At 44.4% G+C, this 22408-nt stretch overlaps 1 protein-coding gene across 1 annotated transcript in view; it reads right to left on the bottom strand.

Annotated features, from left to right (window-relative positions):
• TRIO (trio Rho guanine nucleotide exchange factor) overlaps window positions 1–22408 on the bottom strand; it is a 5137669-nt gene that overhangs the window by 3400984 nt on the left and 1714277 nt on the right. Inside the window, exon 19 of the mRNA XM_044065600.1 lies at window positions 4775–4889. Coding sequence (XP_043921535.1) covers window positions 4775–4889 — 115 coding nt within the window. The remainder of the gene's footprint in view (window positions 1–4774; window positions 4890–22408) is intronic.

The following is a 22408-nucleotide window of genomic DNA, read 5'->3' as shown; positions in this document are numbered from 1 at the left end:
CACTGCAGCTTTCGCATGTGCATTCTGGCTAGTGGTAGCATGGGAATGGTGGCTGCCATTAGACCCAAGATTCTTAGGAATTGCCTTGCGGTTACCTGTTGGGTCTGTAAAAGGATTTTGAAGTGTGTGGACAAGTAACTGACTGACATGGGGAAGAAAAGCTTTATGTTCGTCCTAGATCCTGCAGCCCAGAAATGTTTTTTCTTGTTCTATGGTCAAGGATGATTTTGGGATGTTGAGGGTGAACCCCAGTCTTTGAAGCAGGGAAAAGGTGAACTGTAAATGGTTTTGCAGAGTTTCTTTGCATTCTGGTAGAATAAGGATGTCGCCCAGGTAAGGGTAAATTTGAATCCCTTGTTTTCTGTACAAGGCTATGACAGGAGCCAGGCATTTTGTGAAAACTCTGGGAGCAGTGGAAAAAACAAAGGGCAATGTTGTAAATTGAAAGTGAGATGGGGGTCCAGAAAAATGTAAGAATTTTCTGTGAGAAGGGAGTATGGGGATATGCAGATAGGCTTCTTTTAGGCTGGGTGTGGCCATGAAAGCTTGGGCTGGTAGAAGAGGGAGTAGAATTTGTAGAGACAACATTCTGAAGGTGGGAACTTTTACGAATAGGTTTAGAAAGGAAAGGTCTAGTATAGGCATCCATGGTCCATCTTTAATGGGGACCAGAAACAGTCTTTATTAGAACCCTTTTCCTTCCTGCCCTGTGGGGATAGGCTCTATAGTTACCTGGTTCAGAAGGTCTTGTAGGATTTGAGGGAAGAGGTGTCTTTGGTTTCTTGGGGGAAGGGTATGCCCCTTAAAGGGGGCCTTTCTCTCCAAAAAAGGAAGTATTTTTTTGAACTATATCCAGAACGTATTTGACCGTAGTGATGGTTTTCCAAAAGGGGGGGGCAGTCAGACAGGGTGAGGTGGGCAAGGCAGTTACGTATTATTGGGTCCTCCTCTGTCTTGAAAGGGCTGTCTAGTGGGAAGCTGAGACTGTCGACCTGGAAGAAGTTTATGTTCTGGCCCGTGTTCTATACCTGGAAGGAGGAGGCCTGGCACAGGAAGGGTTTCTTTTGACAAAGGTTTCTGCAGTATAATTTTCTGTAATATTTAGGAATAGGAGACACAAGAATGTGTTTGATGACTTGCAATTCCTTGCTTTTTTCTTGTGGGTTTTTTAAAAAGGTCTGCTGATTACTTACCAAACAGATTAGGGTCTAAAGGAGCATCAAAGATCTTGAGACGAAGTCCTCTGGTAAGTGTAGTAGGTGAAGCCAGGAATATCTCCGAAGTACAAAGGCTGCAGACTGTGCAGAGGCCTCTGCAGCATCATAACTACATCTAAAGGAATGTCTGTTTACTTGGGCAGCCAGAGACAGTTCAGATGTTAAGATAGGTGAAGGCTGCCAGCCTAGCTAGATAGAACTTGTAGATAATTATGTCATTTGCAAATATCAATATAAGCCACAGGCTTGTTCTGTTAAATGAAAGAAAATGCTGTTAGATGTGGAACTGCAAAAATGTAACAGTGCACTCTGTTGTAACAAAGCTGATAAGTCAAGCATTGTGAAAATCCTTGATCTAAACCTCAAAGCAGAGATGTCTAGAGGGAGGCATTCTGCCTATTGATTTGAGGCCACAGTTAATGGCTAGAATTTACATGTATAATTTATTTTACTGCGCTGGCTTCCCGACAAGCTGCAAGACAAAAAGGGCTATTAACCTCTGAGTTCTGTTAGCCTGGGAACCAGAAAGAAATTATGTAATCTGAAATAAATCAGTGGTACTGTTTTATCAATTTAAGGAGAGAAAGAATGAGAAAAATTTTTGTATTTGTCTTGAGAACATCCAACATCACAAGCACTGTCTTGCTCTATATGCAAGTTTATTTTAGAACTGTGTTTTATCTTAGAAATAGCTAGGAAATAGGAAGATTAAAAAAGTTGTTTTTCTGTACTGATGTCAGAACTTTTCTACAGAATTATTTTAAGCATTTCTCTGTGATCTCCGAACTCTTGACTAGCACTGTGTAGTAAGCTTGTGTTTTTATTTAGTATTAAATATTTTTAAACCTTTCAAGTATGGCTGTTTTGTGTAGAGATAAGTTAAGCTTTAAAGTACATTGCATGTATATAGTGATACAGTCCAAGTCATTCAAATAAGCTTTGCTGTTCAGTCACACTTACCACTTGGATAATAATATTGCACAGTAATAACTGGACAGCCCTTTGATAAGGGCCTCATTAGTAGCTGATATTAGTGGGTGGTGGCAGCTGGTACTACCATACAATCTGGGTAAAAAGAGGCACAGCTGGAGAATCTGTGCGCCAGCCTTCCATAGGAGTGTCTGTGTGTTTGTATATAATGCTTATCTCAAAGTGTGTTTGTCAGCTACTTGGGCAAGGACACGAAGCAGTGGCAGGAAAGAGAGGGTGCTGGAGGTTATAGCTTGCCCACTAGGCTGAGAGATCTGGACCCTATAGGTGTGCCAGTGGGGAGTCTTATTGGGGACCTGGACAGAAAGGGAGAAACCAGCCCTAGATTGACTGTGATCTATGTGTGCTCTTAAGGGAAACTGTACTTTACTGTGTGTGTATTTATTATCCTTTCCCTATATGGACGCCCCTCACTGGTGTTAGTGGTGAGGATTGAGTCTCCTTGATTGCTGGGCCAGTGCACGGGCTTCAAAAATGCTATTTCAGATTTAGTGGGGCAGTCTGGAGTAGCTGTCAGTACAGTAAAGGCTTGAGAGACAAGGTCCAGAGCATATTTGGTCATACGGGTTTGATAGTTGATGGCTAAAGGGAGAAATCCTGATAGAGTGGATGGGAAATAGAAAATACAACCCAGGGATCACTCCAGTGGCTCTGCTCGATGGTGGTACTGGGAACTATGGTCGGGTGGCACAATGCCAGGGTAATCCTATAGTTAGGCTTGTAAAGGCTCCAGGACCATTAGCCTAGTACACACCTATCAACCTATGAGTAAGCATTCCTGTGGAGAGGCTATTTGAGAGGCATATGAGATGGATTAATTTGAAGATGAATAATATGTCTCTTGCTCTTCTTCCTTGTCTTGAGAAGTGGGAGGAGGAAGAAAGGTGGCAGAGGCAAGCTTAGGGCTGAGGAGAGGAAGGGTAGATGGAGAAAAGGCTGTGGGCCTAAGGGCCTTGAAGGCCTGCATCAAGGAGGAGGTAAAGGACTGCCAATCAGGTAGGCCTTCAGAAGTCGTAGCCATATGTTTGGTTTTCTGTTTCTTTTTTAATGGAGTAGCCTTAGGCAAAAGCCTGGAATCTGGTGTATGGCTAAGGGTTGCAGTAATCAAGAGGAAGAATTCCAGTCGGAAGCCCAGCTGAGTCTTGTTTCCCCTCGACATCGGTTGTAGCCGATGTTTAAGTAAGCTCTGTGGATGTGCCAGTCATCAACTGACAAGCAGTTTCCTCGAAGGTCACTAATGTAGACGGATCTAATGGATATTCCTCAACTCCTGAATTGGTAGCAGGCGGGGTGTCTAAAAGCAGAGAAGCAGTGGAAGTGGACCTAGGAATTTTGGTCGCCTTCCATTGAGGCTCAGTCAGAACTTCAGATATGGGATCCATTCTTAGCGGAACTTTTTTAAGTCTCTGGTTTTCTAGATATAGACAGAGAGCAGCCAGACGGCTGCTTAGTGTCTTGGGTATGTAAGATTAGCAAACTGAGCAAGCGGTATGGTCATGCTCTTGGCCTAGGCAAAAACCGCAGCAGTCGTGCGCATCTTTAGGCAGTATCAGACGTCCGCATTGGCATTTACCCTTTTTAGGTGACATCGGCAAAGGTTAATACATCAAATCAAGTTCTAACTAGAAGTCAGAGACGAAAAAACCCTCAATGGTATACTTAGCTTTTAGACGTCTTGTAGTGAAGGAGCAAAGCATACAATGTGGTCGTCTGCGGCTGAAAATTTCTGAGATCTGTGAATGCAGATGTCACATTTAAGGCCACTGGTTTATGGCCCTGTTTGTGATATCCCACGCAACTACAGCAGCCAAACAGAAGCTTTTGTATAGGAGCCGATGCAATGCAAGAAAGAAGAAATGTGCAAGATATCACCACAGAATCCTGTATAAGTTATACAGGATGGATAGCAGTTTAGGCACACCAAAAAAATGACAAAGCTGTAATTTAAGTGAAAGCACAATGGATGTCAGTCATAAATATTAACTTGACATATTAGTCTAAAAATGTTTTATATATTATATATATATAAATATATATATACATATATATACACACACACACACACACACACACACACACACACACACACGGTGATGGTGCTGCGGTAGTGTTGTTGCCTCACAGTAAGACAATGTCCTGTTGGATTCTCAGCTAGAGCGTTTTCTGTGTGGAGACATGTGTGAATGGGCGTACCTTCATTGAAGGTTGTACGTCAGGGCTGGCAACTCGGCACATAAAAATCTACTGCCAATCATTAGCAGACCGGAGTTCCATTGTGGCGACCACTAACCGGAAAAAGCCGAAAGATACAAACACACACACAGACACACACAGACACACACAGACACACACAGACACACACAGACACACACAGACACACACAGACACACACAGACACACACAGACACACACAGACACACACAGACACACACAGACACACACAGACACACACAGACACAAAAACCTTGCAAAACTGTATACCACAGACACAAACTCAACTGCTACCATATAACTTCAATAACCTGTAGCAATCTTAACCTAATAAGCAAAATGAAAACAATACTCACTTTTGACTTGCTGCTCTGGAGCTTTGATGTGGGTGACCATGCCTGGCATGCTGACACTGTTCCTATGCAGGTACTTAAGGAAGACATCTGCATTCCTTCTAGCCAGTGTACATGCCTAAAAAGAAATACTTCAGTGTTACTACAAGGAATGATTTTTATGCAATAAAAATGATCCTATCTAGCACCACCTCATCCAACCTACCAACAAAATTGAGAAAATGTATCCACATGTTAAACCACGACTATGATAAATACATACTCGGTCATACAAAATACACACTTTCCACTGCTTTATCCAGAACAAACAAAAGTCATGTACTCGCCATAATGATGCACCTGTGCTGTCTATTTTCATTCTTCAACTGATGGATCTCGGATCAGAAATTGGATCAGACTTGGCAGCTTTTACTAGACTCACAGATATAGTACTCAAGCTCCTTCCTCTACCCATAAAGCCCCACTCTCCTGATACACCTCAGATCGAGTTTGCTGTCCTAACAACATGTGCAAGACATACTACTATAAAGGGATACCAGATAAGAAGATACAAGCTGGAGCTCAAAGTTGGAAAGAGGTGAGTTCTAAAAAGTATATCCTTTGGCCTGAATAACAAAGAGGGGAAGGGGGTTGGAGGGGAAGCAGCTGAGGAAGAATGAAAATGGACAACACAGATGCATAGCTATGGTTAGTACCTAAACTCTTGTATCCAATGTTGTCATTTTCAAATTCTTCAACTAATGGGGAAAGAGTCCCCATCTAGATGAACCTTGGGTGGTCCTCATGGAAAAAGAAGTTATGACTTACCATAACATTCCATCTGTATTGTTGATCCTCGTTCAGTCATTACGTGTGGGTATCAGTTCTGAGCTTGGAACCGAGCCTGCCATTTTCCAAGCTCGCATCAGCTTCAAACTCTCGAGCTAAACTCTCTCTTACCCAGAATTCCCCTCTCCCTGTTACCTCAGATTGAGTTTGCAAGTTAAAGAAGGTAGAGGCTACCTCTGGTCAAATAACCTAAGAGAAATGGATGGTTAGATCCACTAAAAACCACAGGAAGGGGATGGAGGGAGGGTCGTAATGACTGAACGAGGATCAACAATACAGATGGAACATTACAGTAAGACAACTTCTTTATCTAATATTATTAATCCTCGTTCATTCCTTACGTGTGGGAGAGTCCTCCAGCTACCTCTATTCCTGGGAGGCTCTCATGGAAGGACATTCCTGGGCACCATAGAACCGAAAGATGCTCTTCCCCTGGAGGCCAAATCCAATTTGTAATGATTGATGAAGGTATGAGGCGTAGCCCAAGTTGTAGCTGCACAGATGTCATGTAAAGAAGTTCAGGCATGGAAGGCAGCAGAAGTTGCCACTGACCTTGTTGAATGAGCTTTCATGGTAGTAGGCAATGAGATATTACATTGTGTGTAAATAAAGGTCACACAGTCCTTCAACCATCTAGCTAATGTGACCTTAGCAACAGCCGATCCTAATCTAGATCCAGCAAAGGCCAAAAATAACTGGTCAGATTTATGAAAGGGTTTAGTCCTGTTTTAAGTAAAAATGCATTTGCCTGTGTACATCTAGGGTATGTAGGCAATACTCTCCTCTGTTTGAATGGTTGGGAAAGAAAACTGGCAATTCAATGGCTTGATAAATGGACATTTCAGAGATCACTTTAGGCAGAAATGATGAATTAGTTCTCAGAGGCATTATCTCTATGAAAAATCAAGTATGGAGTCTTGAAGCTTGAAGTTCAGAAATACGTCTGGCAGAAGTAACAGCGACCAAAAACAAAGTTTTCCATAACAAATACTTGGTCGCAAGAAGAGGCTGGTTCAAAAGGTGCCACTGTCAGAGCTTGTAGAACTAATGATAAATCCCATGGTTGAATAGGTTCTCTAAAAGTGGCTTCAGATGATTCACACCTTTTATGAAGGTCTTGCACAATTTATGGGACATGAGAGGAATCTTGGACACCCCTCATGAAAATTAGAAATTGCAGCCAAATGAACTCTAATGGTAGAGGCCGATAGACCCCGATTGAAAGAGGTCGGCCAGATAGTCTAGTATTATCGACACTGGTGCTGAAAAGGGGTCTACTCGTTTATCTTTCAGCCAACAGGTAAATCTTTTCCACTTGCTCAGATAAGTAGTTCTAGTGGAAGAGTTATGAGAAGCAATGAGAATATAATGTACTGGTAAAGAAAGATCATTCTGCCTGCAATCAAGGGAATTGGAGTAGCCAAGCCGTTGGCTTCAGGCTGTTCAGGTTGGGGTGAATCAGGTTCTGTGGGTGTGAGATCAACTCCGGGATTGGATGGAGAATCCATGGACGATCTAGTAGGTGAGACCAAAGGAATGGGAACCAAATCTGTCATGGTCAATATGGTGCTATGAGGATTACCTTGCTTTTCAACCGCCGGGCTTTCTTCAGAAACTGGGGAATGAGAGGAAAGGGTAGAAATGCGTAGAGAAAACCCTAAAGCAAATCGTGGACTAGAGCGTCCCTGGGTGACTGTCCTGGAGGGGGAATCAGTGCGAAGTAGTTGCTGCATTTGTAGTTGGTCGAGGATGCAAAGAGGTCACAGTAAGGACGGCCCCAGCGGTGGAAGATCTCCACCACCATCAAGGGATTCAGGGACCACTCGTGAGGTTGCAGAATGCACCTGCTGAGTCTGTCTGCTATCATGTTGAAACTCCCGGGAATGTGTGTTGCTAGAAGAAAATGGTTGGTAGCCATCGCCCACTGCCATATCCTCATGGTCTCTCGACAAAGGGGGTAAGATCTGGTTCCACCTTGCTTGTTGATGAACCAGACCACCGCCATGTTGTCTGATTGAATCACAATTGTCCCAGACAGCAGCAGGGGATGGAATGCTTGCAACGCCAAAAAGCACCGCCCTCAGCTCTAGAACATTTATATGCAGATGGGCCTCCAGTTGGGACCAAGTGCCTTGGACTGTCTGTCCCTGACATAGCCCCCCCCCCACCCCATAGGGAGCTGTCCGTGGTCACTGTGACCTTGGGTTGCTGAGGGGAAAAGGGGCAAGAACATTGTGAGAGATTGTGTGTCATCCACCAATTTAAATCCTGTTTGCACCTGTGGGTTACTCGGATCATGGCTGAAAGAGGATGCTGAAAAGGATACCATTGGGTGAGCAGTAGCCACTGTAGAAGCCTCATGTGAAACCTGGCCAGGGGACCAATGGTGATGGAGGCTGCCATGGAACCCAACAGCTGTAGAACCGAGTGAGCCGTGGATTTTTCCTTTGAAAGGATTAGTATTAGTTGTTGCTTTATCCTTAAAATTCTGTGCTCTGGAATAGCAGCTCTGCAGTTTTTTGTGTCCAAGATAACCCCCTATGAATTCTGTCGACTGAGATGGGTTGAGATTGGATTTCTGCCAGTTTATGCTTAGCTTTGAGCAACTCGGAGAGAGTATGCCAAGGCTTTTTCCAGTAGATGTCTGGTGGGGGCGGAAATGAGCCAGTCGTCTAGGTATGGAAACACTTGGAATCCTTGAAGTCGCAAGTGAGCTGTGACAACTGCCATGCACTTTGTGAACACTCTGGGGGCTGTAGAGAGTCCGAAGGGCAGTACTCTGAACTGGTAGTGACTGGCCACCGCACAGAAGTGCAGAAATCTTAATGACCTGTCCACCTTTATGTGGTAGTATGCATCTTGAAGACCTAGAGAGCACATCCAATCGTCTTTTTCCAAAAGCGGGAGGATAGACTGTATAGTGACCATCCGGAATTTTTGTGCTCTCTCAAACTTGTTCAATACACGGAGATCTAAAATTGGTCTCCAGTCCCCGGTTTTCTTTGGCACCAAAAAAAGTCTTGAGTAGAACCCGGATCCTATCTGGTCTGGAGGGACTATTTGGATGACTCTTTTTCTTAGCAGCTTTTCTATCTCTAGTGCTACCTTCTTCCCTTTGACTGGGTGGAACGTTGGGAAGATTTTTTGAAGGGACGGGACAAAGATCGAAGGGGATATGATAACCTCTGGTTATGATCCTTTGTACCCAAGAATTGGGGGTGATGGTCGGCCAGGCAGAAGGGTACAAGGAGAAACGTCCCCCAACCACCTCCAAAGGAAAAGAGTTGGGCCACTCTTCAGGAGCGCTGGTAGGATTGACCAGGGAAAGAATCCCTGGAACCCTGGTTACGCGGTCCCCCTCTGCCCCGAAAGGAGCATCTTCCCTGAGAGTTTCCCCATCCACCTCTGGGGGAGAATTCAGCCTGTGTGTCACGGAAAGGCCCCTGAGATTTCTTGAACCATATCTTCTCACTTTTATGGTTTCAGGAGAAAGCATGTTGAGGGGAAGAATAACGGACACCTATGGCAGAAAGGGTCTTACCATCTTGTTCACATCTGGCCAGTGTGCTTTTAACTTTGGGCCCAAACAACAAGGAGGACTCAATGGGGACATTAAGAAAGGAAGACTTAAAAGGTTCCGCAAAGATGCACAAGTGCATCCAGGCGTGTCGTCTCAAGACCGCAGCTGAACCCGCTGCTCTTTCTGATGTGTGAGATATCAATCGCATAGACAAGTTAGATACAGACTCAATGGTGGCCAGCTGAGAGGCCACTTTATCACGGACCTCATTAGACACTGCACCAGCCAAGGTTTCAGACAGCACAGAAACCAGATCCCTTTGAAGCCTGGTAAAATGTGCCATATAATTCAGGCACCCGATAGCAAAGGTTGCTGAAGCAAAAGTGCGCTTCCCCTAGTCTTTCCAGGGCCCGGGACTCTCTGTTAGGCTTTCTTCTTCTGCCAGATCCTTTTTTGTTGCGGCCACCACCACCAAAGCATCTGCAGGAAGACCTTTGGACCAATGGGGATCTGAAGCAGGAGGGAACAAGATCTTATCTGGCTTCTGGGGAATAGCTTCAACAGTATCAGGGGCCTTCCAAGCATGCTGCACGATGAACTTGAGTTCATCGGCAGGTGGAGTAACCCAGGAGGTAGGGGGCCGGGCACGAATGGCCTGCAGGAACACAGATTCCTCAAGGGTCAGATTAGAGGGCTGCCAGTCACCTCTCTGTTTCAGAATTTCAAGGATATCGCCAAAGGATATCTCAGAGGGTGACCGAGGGGATCCTTCCCCCTCATCGAAATCTGCCTCTTCGGTGAAGGACTCCTCTGTGGAGTCCATGTGCTTCCTCTTACACAAACTTTTCCGGTGGACCTCCTCAGCGGGAGAAGCTGGGGAAGACAACGGAAAAGGGGATTCCTGAGGGAATAATGTCCTGAGGCCCTTGCAAATGGTGTCCGCTAGGTGCGACTTGTGAAACCAGTGTATCAGAGGAGGGTGGAGGTATCGAAAGTCCGGTATCGCCAGCAGCAGCAAAAGCCTTCTCCATCAGTTGAAAGGCTGGTACACCCGGAGAGGAGTGTATGTCTAGGACAGGGGGTACTCCTCCCCCAGGTGGCTCAGCCTGCCGATTCAGAGACCCTGAATGGCTGTGGAGCAGCAAGCTATATGCGTCACAGCTGACATCCTGGGTCGTAGCAAAACTTTCCTGCCACGAAGGCAACTGTGATTCCTTAGTGAGATCCATAAAGGGAACCGCAGAAGGGGAAGACTGTACTACATCCAAGGACTTCAAAGGCAATGAAGGAGGAGAATAAGAAGGTGTCTTTGGAGATGGGTGATCACCTCCCAAGGAAGGATAGTTCCTGGGGGGTGGAATACCTCTGGCCAAGAATGCCTGGTCCACAAGACGCAACACTTCATGTTCAGAAAGACTTCTACTGGACCTCACAGAGACTGAGGGAAAAACAGGCCTGTCCACAAAAGAAGCAGGCTCGGTGCCCATCTCATCTGACCGCACAGAGGACAATGATGCCGAGAAAGAGTGAACTACTGTAGTCTGCACCGAAGTCATCAGTGCCGATGTCATTGTCTGCACCAACACAGGGATAGGACCGATGAAGCTGGAACTGACAAAACTGGAGTCAACAATAAAGGCCTTTGTTCCGAGGAATATCTCAGAGCAGACGCAGTCAAGGTCTGCGCCGACTGAACAGTCGGTGCCGATACAGTGGTAATGGTCTGAACAGAGGAGCCCCTCAGTGCTATGTAGAAGGCTGCAGCAGAGGACGGAGCCAAAATCACTAATGGAGCCGAAGGTCTAGGCACCAAAAGCACTGGGGCTGACAGAGAGCTCCGGAGCCGAAATTTTAGCCTTTTTAGATTTTGGTTGGTGAGCGTCCCCAGCCGGGGACGAGGCAAGGATTTAGCCTTAGTAGAAACATCCATTTTCTTATGGGCCTTAAGAGGGGTTGAGACCTCTGACCCAGAAACAGCCTCTGAAAAGGGAGATTTTAGAAGTCCCTTCAGTATCAGCTTATTTTTCCTTTCTAACAAAGTTCTATTAGAAAAGTTCTCACAAATAGTACAAGGTGGTTCAACAGATAAATGGGAAGATCTAAAACAATAAACACAGAGTGTGCATCAGAAGTAGGCAGTTTGTGTCCACAATCAGAACATCGCTTAAACCCCAGACTATCCTTTTTATCTGCCGTATTAATATATAGAAAAGTACCAACAATGGTACAAGAGAGTACCCGAAGGTATGGAAGAGAAAGGGAAAAGGATTACCAATGATGGTAAGGAGAAAATTACCTCGCAGTAAAAAGGGTAAGTAAAACACAGGAAAAAAGAAAAACCTGAGGAAATTATGAACGCTAGATGCGACAGGGTAAGAGACAATAAAAGATCAACTTTACTGACAGAAAAGTAATTTGTAAAGCAATTAAACAACAATTGACTGTACTTAGCTCAAGAGAAGTAGCTTGATACGACCGTATGCCAACGCCGCAAACGAAATCTGAGGTAACAAGGAGAGAGGAACTGTGAGTAAGAGTTTAGCTCGAGAGTTTGAAGCTGACGCGAGCCTGGAAAATGGCCGGCTTGGTTCCGAGCTCGGAACCGATACCCACAAGTAAGGAATGAACGAGGATTAACAATATCAGATGGATATTTCAGACTACAGCAAAACCAAATGCTACCCTATTTTCTGGAAAGTATGTCTAACTGAGCAATAAAGGTAAAAGCACTGGACCAGGTAAGTAGATGTACAAATATCTATGGAAGGTCTTGACCAGAAAGCCAAAGAGGTGGCAACAGACTTTATGGAATATGGTTTGGGGGTAAAACTAAACCATCTTCTTTATAGACAGAGGATATACGATCAGTTAGCTATAAGGCAAGAGTCACTTTAGAAACTTCTTTACCCAATTTGTTTTTGGAAAAAAAAAAAAACTGGTCAGATTTTCTGAAATCATGTGTTCTGTGCAAATAAAACCTTACTTGCCGATGTACAACTAGGCAGCAAATACATGTTCATAGGTGTGTATTAGGCTAATGGCCCCAGGTGCCTTTACAAGCCTAGCCTACAGGATTAGCCTGCCATTGTGCCACCAGACATTAGTTCCCAGTGCCTCTGTCAAGTAGAGCCACAGGGGTAATCCCTGGGGTGAATTTTCTATTTCCCATCCACTCATCAAGATTTCTCTTGAAGAGGGCCAGTGAGGTTCTCTGTTTGACATTTATGGGAAGTCTATTCCATAGCATGGATTGGGATTTCTTTAGATGTAGCATTTCTAACAGAGCTGGAGCAGACATGGCTTTGTAAGTCAAACAGAAATCGCCTCTAAGTAGGTGATATGAGACAGAGAATAGTTTGAGTTTTTTTGAGTCTGTCCATATAGGACAAATGTTTAAGGCCTAGGATAATCTTTGTGAGGTACTTTTGCGGCCTCTCCAGTTGTTGCAGATGTCTAGTGAGATACATGCCAAATGGGGCACTGTACTCGACGATTGGCCTAATGAGGGAAGAGTACAGGGAGACAATGACCTCTTTCTTTCTGGATGCAAAACCCTTAGTAATGAGATGTGCCACATAGGACTTTCTGTCCACAGTGGCAATGTAGTGGTCAATTGACAGGTTGCTGTTAACCTGTGTTCCCAGATCTCTTATAATGCCTTCTGTGTTCAATGGACTACCATTGATGTGGTAATTCATGGAAGAGAGTTTTTCCCAAAGGGGATGACATTTTTTGGCATTGAGATTAAGACCATGGTTCTGACACCAGTAGTTGGTCTCAGTCAGGCCCTACTGCAGGATGTCAACATCACTTGGGGAGTTAGTAACCCTCAACTTCCAATCACCTTTGTCAGCCAGAGTCCTTTCGTGTCGGCCTGGACTTCAGTGAAGTAGATAAACAGGAGAAGACCCTGGACCAAACCCTGTTGGACTCCACTCGTGACTGGTCAGCAGTCTAACTTGGAGTCAGCTACTTTCACACTGTGGGTTCTACCTGTGAGCCAGTTTGCAACCCACCTAGTGATATAGGGGTTGATGCCTAGCTTAGTGAGTTTTTCTATGATTCCAGAGTGGGGAATGATATCAAAGGCCTTAGCCAGATCAAGGTAGGCTGTACGAACCACCTTGCCTTCATCCACATCTCTGGTGACTGACTCAAAGAAGTCAACCAGGTTGAGCAGGCATGATCTACTCTTCACAAAACTAAACTGCGTGGGATCCAGAGTTTGGAGATTCCCTATATCCTTGTGTATAAGGTCCATGACGATGCATTTAATAGCTTTGCATATCAGACTCGTCAGGCTAATGGGGTGATAGTTCCAAGGGTCTGTAGTCGCTCTTCCTTTGTGGAGAGGGATGACTGTAGTAGTGCGCCATTCGGAACCAATTCTTTGTTTTTTTGATTTGTTTTTTTTCTTTCAAACACCTTTACAATTATCACTTGTGACATAGGCAAATTTACATTCATATACAAGTATTCCAACTATATTGACAAATGTACTTCACATATATTGCTACATATCATATAACCTAAGCAATATTACCCAAATTATATATTCTCCTTTGCTGGAAAATGTAGGGAAGAACACAGGTAAACTGTTGACCTGATTTAAGTTGGATTCAGAAGCTACTTTAGGTAGAAAGGATGGGTTTGTGCATAGAGAGACCCCAAATTTATGGAAGATCAAGTATGGAGGGGTCTTGCAGAGAAGGCTTGGAGTACAGATACTCATCTATCGAAGGTAAAAGTGACAAGAAAAAAATATTTTCCAGGTTAAAAACTTAAGGTAAATGTTAGTGGAAGGCTCAAAGGGAGGTTGGTTAATAGCCTGTAAGAGAACAGTCAAATCCCAAGAAAGGGTAGGATCTTTAACTGGGTGCCTAAGTAGAAAGGTACCTTTAAGGAAGGTCTTGCATAATCTCGAGGAAGCCAGGGAAGTACAATTATCTCCTGAATGAAAGTTTAACTTTCATAGTAGAGCAGCTCATCCCGTTGTTAAAAATGAAGGCCAAAAAGTCAAAAAACTGCTGAGACTGGGTGGATTAAGTATCTAAATTTCCCTAAAGGGCCCAAGACTGAAAATCTTTCCCATTTCCTCTTGTAAATTTTCCTAGTGGAAAGCTTTTGAGAGGATAAAATTCTGTCAAGCTAGAGAAGAAAGCATGGGCTGTCTAGCCATCACTGGACCTGTAGAAACCAAGCCATTAACTTGAGGACATTGATGTCTGGATGTTGCAGCCCTGTCATGTCAGACAGAAGATCTGGATGTGGATCCCATATCCAAAGAGGATAAATAAGATGAGGCCAGAGGAAGGGAAACCAGACCTGAAGAGGCCAAAAGGGTGCAAAAAGGATAATCGTGCTCTTCAACCGGGATGCTTTCTGAAGAAGTTGAGGTTACCGGTAACAGGGGATAAGCATAAAGACGACCCAAGGGCCAATCATGGACCAGAGCATCTCTCAGTGACTTCCACTGTGGAGGGATCAGGATAAAGAACCTGCTGCAGTTGAGGGTAGAAGCAAAATGATCACAGAAAAGGTGATATCATCAACGGAAAATCTTTTCTGCCACTCTCTGAGACCCCACTCATGACACATCAAAATGGACCTGCTTACTCTGTCTGCGAGCATGTTGGTTGTAGCTGGTATGTGCAATGCCAAAAGAGAGCGACTGTAAGAAATGACCCATTGCCAAACTCTAATTGCCTCACAACACAACAGGTCTGATTTCCCTGTTTGTTGATATACCAGACTCCTGATATGTTGTCTGTATGTATTGCAATCATCTTCAAAGGTAAAATGTCTTGAAAGGCCTGCAGTGCTAGTAGGAGATCCATCATCTCCAAGACACTGATGTGCAAATTGGCCTTTTCTGGGGACCATGCACCTTAGACTGTCCTTCTGAAGAAATGCCCCCTCACCCCAAACGGGAGGTGTCCGTGGTGAGTATGGCTACTGGCTGAAGGAGAGCGAAGGGACGATCTTGAGAGACTACTTCTGAATACATTCTTCAAAGAAGATTTTTTTTGCAAACTTAGGAAATCTTGATTGGGTCACTTACAGAATGCTGAAGTATAGACCACTAAACTGAAAAAGTCCACTAAAGGACTTTCATATGATACCTGGCTAACAAGACTAGAGTTACTGTTGCTGCCATCAATCCCAACGCTTGGAAGACTACTCTTGCAGTTGGATGAGAAAGACAGATCACCTTCATGACCGGAGACTTGAGAGTATGAATCCCTGTCAGAGGAAGCAAGGCCTGGTTGGTCATGCCTAGACAAGCACTTATGAACTCCAGGGTCTGAGTAGGGGTAAGCTGTGATTTGGTGCAACTTACTGTGATGAAAGATGACATAACTGGACAAGTAATCCTTTGCTTGGATAAATAGATGCCTGGATGAAGTGGGCAGGAGTTAGTAGTCTAGATAAGGAAACACCCAGACTCCCTGCAGTGTCATGGGAGCCGCTACCACTGACACACAAATGGTGAACAACCTGGGGGCTGTGATGAGACCAAAGGGCAGTGCTCTGAACTGGTAATGGCTGGCTCCCAGCTGGAAGTGCAAGTATCTTCTGGAGTGCCTGTTCATTTTGATACGAAAGTACACATCTTGAAGAGGTAAGATGGACTGAAATGCAACTAACCTGAACTTGAGTATTTTATTTACCAGTTGAGTCTGCGGAGATCCAGAATTGTCCTCAGATTCCTAGTCTTCTTTAGCACTAAAAAGAATCTTGAGTAAGTTCTGGATCCTTGCTGGTCGGGTGGGACTTTTTGGATGACTTACTCTATCAGTCTTCCCATTTCCAAGGCTGCAGCCTCCCTCTGAGTGTGTGTAACACCAGGGGTATTTTTCATTTTTGTTGGTGGAATTTGGGAAAATGGTATGAAAATCTCTGGATATGATCTTCTGCACTTAAGCGTCTCCTGTAATGAATGCCCAAGACTTCTAGGTGCAGAGATAAGCACCCCCAGACTGCCTCCACAGTGTATGAACTGGGTAAACTTTCAAGATCGCTGATAAGGCCTGTCTGTGATATCTCTGAGGCCCTGGCTCTGCGGGCCACCTCTGCCTCAAGCAGACAAAGAGCCACCATCTCCTCATGATTCCTGGAAAGGACCTTGGGACTCGTGGGACCACATCTTTCTATTACCTAACAAATTCCAGTAGAAGGACTTCAGACAAGTAGAACAACTAATCCCAAAGGCAGACAGGATCTTTCTGTCTTGTTCACTTCTGGAGAGGGTTTCTTTAACTTTGGGTCTGAACAAAGATAATCCATCTAAGTCAGCAGTGATGAATTAAGACTTGAAGGGCTCCACAAAATCACACAAGTGCATCCAGACATGCATCCTGACCACTATGCCTGAACCTACAGGTACCCTCTGCAGTGTGGGAGATTACCCTCAAGGATGCACTGGAGACGGACTGTAAAGTAGGCAGCTGTGAAGGTTTCTTCTGGTCCTCCACAGACATGGACCCTGAAAGAGATATGGAAAGCTTCCTGATCAAATTTCCCTGTAACCTGGTGAAATTTGTCAAATATTTCTGCTAACAAAGGGCAAAGGTTGCTCAGAGAGTGGACAGACAAGCTCTGTTCAGCAAGCACGGTCTTGGTGGTTGCCGGCACAAAGTACAGTTGTGTACCTACCATAAATGTAGATGTTCGAGTGTATTCACTGTTGCAGTCATTAACTCTTGGGTTATCCTGCTGGCAGGCTACCCTCACAGTCGGCAAGAAATCCAAAGTCTATTCCCTGACGTCAGTGCGCCAGGGGTATAAAAGATGCAGCAGACGCCATTTTCTTCAGTTTTTCTTGCCCCAGACGTCAGGTGCCCCCAAATTGGTAGGCTGAAAAAATATGCCAATAAAAAAGCATGCGCAAAAATAAAATTTCCTTCATCTACAAGCAAATACACCAAATAAGGTGTATAGGACAGAGAAGTGTAGAAAGACTAAGCAAAGAAGAGGGGGATAGTGGGTGGGTAACCTGGACTGCAACAGTGAATACACTCGAACTTCTACATTTATGGTAGGTACACAACTGTACTATGTTCATCATGTTTCACTGTTGCAGTCATTACTCTTGGGTTGAATCCCAAAGCTGAGGATGGGTGGCTGGGCTAAACAGGATTAGGAAAGGCTATGAGGCCCTGCAGGACTGCAGTGGCAAAGCCTGCTCTGGACTTAGAGTAAAGAGGTAAGTGGTAGTGCTTTGTGAAGGTGTGCACTGAACTCCAGGTTGCAGCCTCTAAGATATCTTTGTTTGGTACTCCTCTGAGGAAGGCTGCTGAAGTGGCTGCTGCTCTGGTGGAATGAGGCCTAATGCCCTTAGGCACTGATTTGCCATGTTGAGAATAGCAGAAACGGATGCAATGGCCTATCCATTTAGAAATAGTATGTTTTGAGATAGCCTTTCCTTGTGATCCCACAGCATATGACATTAAAAGTTGCTCAGTCTTTCTGAAAGCTTTAGTTCTATCCAAGTAGAAGCATAGCTGCCTGTCTATGTCCAAAGTAGCCAGAATTTTCTCACCCTTGTTCTGTGGATTTGGATAAAAGCTAGGCAAGTGAATGGTTTGGTTGAGGGCCACACTGGACACCACCTTAGGCTTAAATGTAGGGTTTGTCCTCAGAGAAACCCTGTCTGGATGAAAAATGATGAAAGGTTCCACAGCCATGAGTGCTTGTAACTCCGAGACTCGCCTTGTGGAGGTTAATGCTAGGAGCAGAGCTGTTTTCCAGGATAAGAATTTTATATCTGCTGTATTGCTGGCTCGAAAGGAGGCAGTGTGAGTTTTTCCAAAACATAATTGAGGTCCCAGGCCGGAATTGGTGCTCTCCTTGGCCCCTCTGAGGTACTGCCTTATTAATGGATGAGAAAAGATAGGTGGTTCCGCATTGTAATGGGCTGAAATGGCAGAGGCATGAATCTTAACTGATGAGAAAGAAAGGTCTTTGTTCAGCATCTCAGTTAGGTATTGTAAAATCTGAGGGATATTTGGTACACACGTGCCAATGCCTTGTTCCTGGTTCCAAGCACAGAATCTCTTCCATTTCTCTGCATAAGATTTTCTGGTACTGGGCCTCCTGGCCTCCAAGATAACATCCAAAACAGCGTTTGAAAGAGGAGTGTTCTGAATGGCTACATTATCCGTAATGCTTCCAGATTTAAGGTCCTGAGTTGGCTGTGCAGGATCTGATTGTTTTGTTGGGTCAGCAAGTGAGAAGTCTGAGGCAATATCCATGCTGGACCTTGAGACAAGCTCTTTAGGATTGGGTACCAGTGATGGCGTGGGCAGTTTGGTGCAATCAGTATCATTTTTGGCTTCTCTTGTCTGACCTTTAGGAGTACCCTGGGAAGGAGAGGCAGTGGAGGAAAGGCATACTGTTAGATTTTTCCAGCTGAAGGATAGGGCGTCCACTTTCCATGCTTGCTTGGGATAAATCCTTGTGCAAAATCTCTGCAATTGGCAGTTGTGAGCGGAGGCAAAAAAATAATGTCTGGGCATCCCCATTTCCTTATTATCATGCTGAAGACCTGTGGATCCAGTTTCCATTCATGGGGATCCATGAGGTTTCTGCTTAGTTCATCTGCCAGAGTATTTGTTTTTCCTAGCAGGAATTGTGCTTGCAGGTGAACTTGAAAAGCCAATGCTGTGTCCCATAAGGTCATTGCTTGTCTGCAGAGGGGGTAAGAATGTGTACCTCCCTGCTTATGTACCACATGACCGTAGTGTTGCTTATCAGTAACTGTCCTGGATGAAGCAGGTCCTTAAAAGCTGTCAGGGCATTCTGAACAGCTAGCATCTCTTTTTCATTGATGTGAAGATGCATCTGGTTTGCAGGCCATGTGCCCTGAATACATTTTCCTGCCATATGGGCCCCCCAGGCATAATCTGCTGCATCCATTGTCAGTGTCTGTCTGGCTGTGGGTACACTGAATGGCAGACCCTTGTTGTGGTGACAGGCTTCTGCCCACCATCTAAACTCCTGTTGCAGGCAGGGAATGAGTGCAATTACTGTCTCCAGGCTGTGGCAATGCTGAGTCCAAACACTTTTTAGATACCATTGTAGTTTCCTTATATGCAGTCTGGCATATGGAATTAGTAGAATGCAGGATGCCATGAAACCAGAGGCCTGCAGGATTTTCCTTGCAGATAAGTGGGGTTTTGTTGCCAATTTCGTGAAGTAAGTAGTCAGATGCTTTTGTTGGTCTGGCGTGAGATAAGCCATCTGGGCAGTTGTATTTAAGCTTGCACCCAGGAATATTATCTCTTGAGAAGGCACTAGTTTTGATTTCTTTTTGTTTACTGTGTACCCTAGGCCAATTAGTAATCTTTTTACAAATGCCAGATGCTGTAGAAGAATATCTTTGTTCTTTGTTTGAATTAGGCAGTCTATCTAGTAGGGATATACTTGAATTCTTTTTTGTCTGCAAAACGCAATTACTGGTACCAGGCATTTTGTGAAGACCCTGGGCACAGTAGATAAGCCAAAGGGCAGTGCAGAGAATTGGTAATGCATTGAGCCAGATATGAATCTGAGGTATCTTCTGCAAGATTGTCTGATTGGGACATGCAGGTATGCCTTTTTTAGGACCAAAGTTACGAGCCAAGCCTTCTTGCCCAGCATGGGCAGTAGCTGCTGTAGACTCAACATCTTGAATTTTGGAACTTCCAGAAACTTATTTAGTATAGACAGGTCCAGTATTGGTCTCCAGGTTTTGTCTTTTTGGGTACTAGGAAAAGTCTGGAGTAAAATCCTTGCCCCTGCTCTTGTTGCTCTTGTTGTGGTACTTGCTGAATGGCCCTCATGTCCATGAGGGCTGTAATTTGTTTTTGTGCCTCTGCCGATTGACTGTGTGGCAGGTCTGGCATACCTTTTGACCTTGGTAGAGTGTGAAAAATGGAACCTGTAGCCTTGGGACACTATGTTCAGGATCCATTTGTCTCGGGTAACCATTTGTCAATTTGGTGAAAAAAGTGCTAGTTTTCCCCCTAAGGGGGCTGCCAAAAGAAAAGTGCTTGGATCTGGTAGAGAAAAGTCATTGGGACTGTTTCCTGTAAGGCTCTGATATGTTTTCTCTGCTTTTGGAGGTAGGAGCACCCCACTGTTTAGGCCTGTATGAGCCTTGGGGCTGAGATCTGCCTCTGGGACACCTGTATCTGCCTCTTTGTGGCCTGTCTGACACTGGAAAGGACCAATTTTTTAGAAGGCCAGTTCCTGCTAAACCTGGGTGGCTGTACATGTAAGAAATCCTTGACTGTCTGCATGGATTTTGCTTTATCCTCCATTTTTTCAACACCTCTACTGCTTTAGTACCAAACAAAGTATCATGCTGTAATGGTGGAACTAATCATTTTGCTTTAACATGATCAGGCAGATTCTGTTCCTTTAACCAAGCATGCCTTCTAATAACAGAACCTGTAACAGCGGCCCTGCAAGAGGCCTCCAGTGAATCATAACCACATTGCAAAGTATGCTTTCCCACTTGTTCAGCTGCATGCAATAAATCCTGCAATTCCTTGTTCTCTGAACATTCAGTATTTGTCAACACTTTCTGTTTAAGCAGTGACATTAAATATTGCTGATATTTAAGCATATGAAACTGACAATTTAAAGCCCTTACAGCCAGGGTAGCAGAAGTGTAGACTTTTTCCCCCCATCTGTCTATATATAGATAGATATATATGCATATGTATGTGTGTGTATACACACATATATATATATATATATATATATGCAATTGTAACAACATAAATTTTACCTTCACCTAAGAGCAAATACAAAGAATGTAGAATATAGTGAAGGAAAGAGAAGTTCTAGAAAAAAGGGGGATGGCGGGCGGGTAACCCGGACTGCACCAGTGAATACACTCGAACATCTACATTTATGGTAAGTGTACACAACTGTACTATGTTCTTCGTGTTTCACTGTTGCAGTCATTACATTTGGGTAGAATCCCAAAGCTATGGATGGAAGGCTGTAACTTAATAGCATTAGGAGCGGCTATATAAGGCCCTGCAGAACTGCAGTGGTAAAGCCTGCCCTGGACTTAGAGAAGATTGGCAAATGATAATGCTTTGGAAAAGTATGAACAGAGCTCCAAGTAGCAGCTTCTAGAATGTCTTTGGTTGGCACCCCTCTGAAAAAAGCTGCTGAGGTAGATGCAGCCCTGGTGGAATGTGACTTGATTCCCTTGGGCACCGGTTTACCATGATGCAAGTAGCAGAAACGAATGCAGTGGCTTATCCACTATGAAATAGTCTGCTTTGAAATAGCCTTCACCTCTGATCCTGCAGCAAATGCCACCATTAGCTGTGCAGACTTTCTTAGAGATTTGGTCCTGTTTAAGTAAAATCTTAGTTGTCTGTGTACGTCCAAGGAATGCAGAATTCACTCCCCCTTGTTCTGCGGATTTGGGTAAAAAGTTGGCAGGTGAATAGTTTGGTTAAGAGCCAAACTGGATACCACCTTAGGCATAAAGAAAGAATAGTCCGGAGGGACACCCTGTCCGGGTAAAATGTAATAAAAGGTTACAAAGCCATGAGGGTCTGTAGTTCTGAAACCCTTCTTGTTGAAGCGATTGCTAGCAGGAAAGCTGTTTTCCAAGATAAAAATGTTATATCCGCAGTAGCTGCTGGTTCAAATGGAGGCAGGGTGAGACTTCCAACACAAAATGGAGGTCCCACGCCTGAGTTGGTGATCTTCTGGGAGGCCTTAAATTTTTGGCCCCTCTAAGACACTGTTTTAGCAGAGGGTGAGAAAAGATGGGAGGCTCTGTGTTGTAATGAGGCGATATGGCAGAGGCATGGATTATTACTGATGAAAAAGATCGGCCCTTGTCAAGCATCTCAGTCAAGTATTGTAAAATCTGTGGAATATTTGGCTTTGCTGTGTCTGTTCCTTGTGCTTGGTTCCAAGCACAGAGTCTCCTTCCATTTATCAGCATAAGAATTTCTAGTACTAGGCCTTCTGGCTTCCAAAATGACATCCATCACAGATTTACTGAGAGGTGCTGCTTGAATAATTACATAAGTCATGCTGCCAGGTTCAGAGTTTGGAGCTGATTGTGCAGAATTTGACTGCTCTGCTGAGACAGTAGATGAGGTATTTGAGGCAAGTACCAAGGAGGGAGTTGAGACATATTCCTTAAAATTTTGTACCAGTGCTGGCGAGGCCAGTCCAGGGCAATTAGGATCAATTTTAGTTTTTCCCGTCTGACCTTTAATAAGACCTTGGGAAGAAGAGGCAGAGGAGGAAAGGCGTACACCGACAGG

The sequence above is a fragment of the Protopterus annectens genome, chromosome 3.part0 (assembly GCF_019279795.1).
Source record: "Protopterus annectens isolate FY-2018-M chromosome 3.part0, PAN1.0, whole genome shotgun sequence".
Lineage (NCBI taxonomy): Eukaryota > Metazoa > Chordata > Ceratodontiformes > Protopteridae > Protopterus > Protopterus annectens.
The sequence above is the reverse complement of the archived record's forward strand: the minus strand, read 5'-3'. Positions and strand labels throughout refer to the sequence as shown.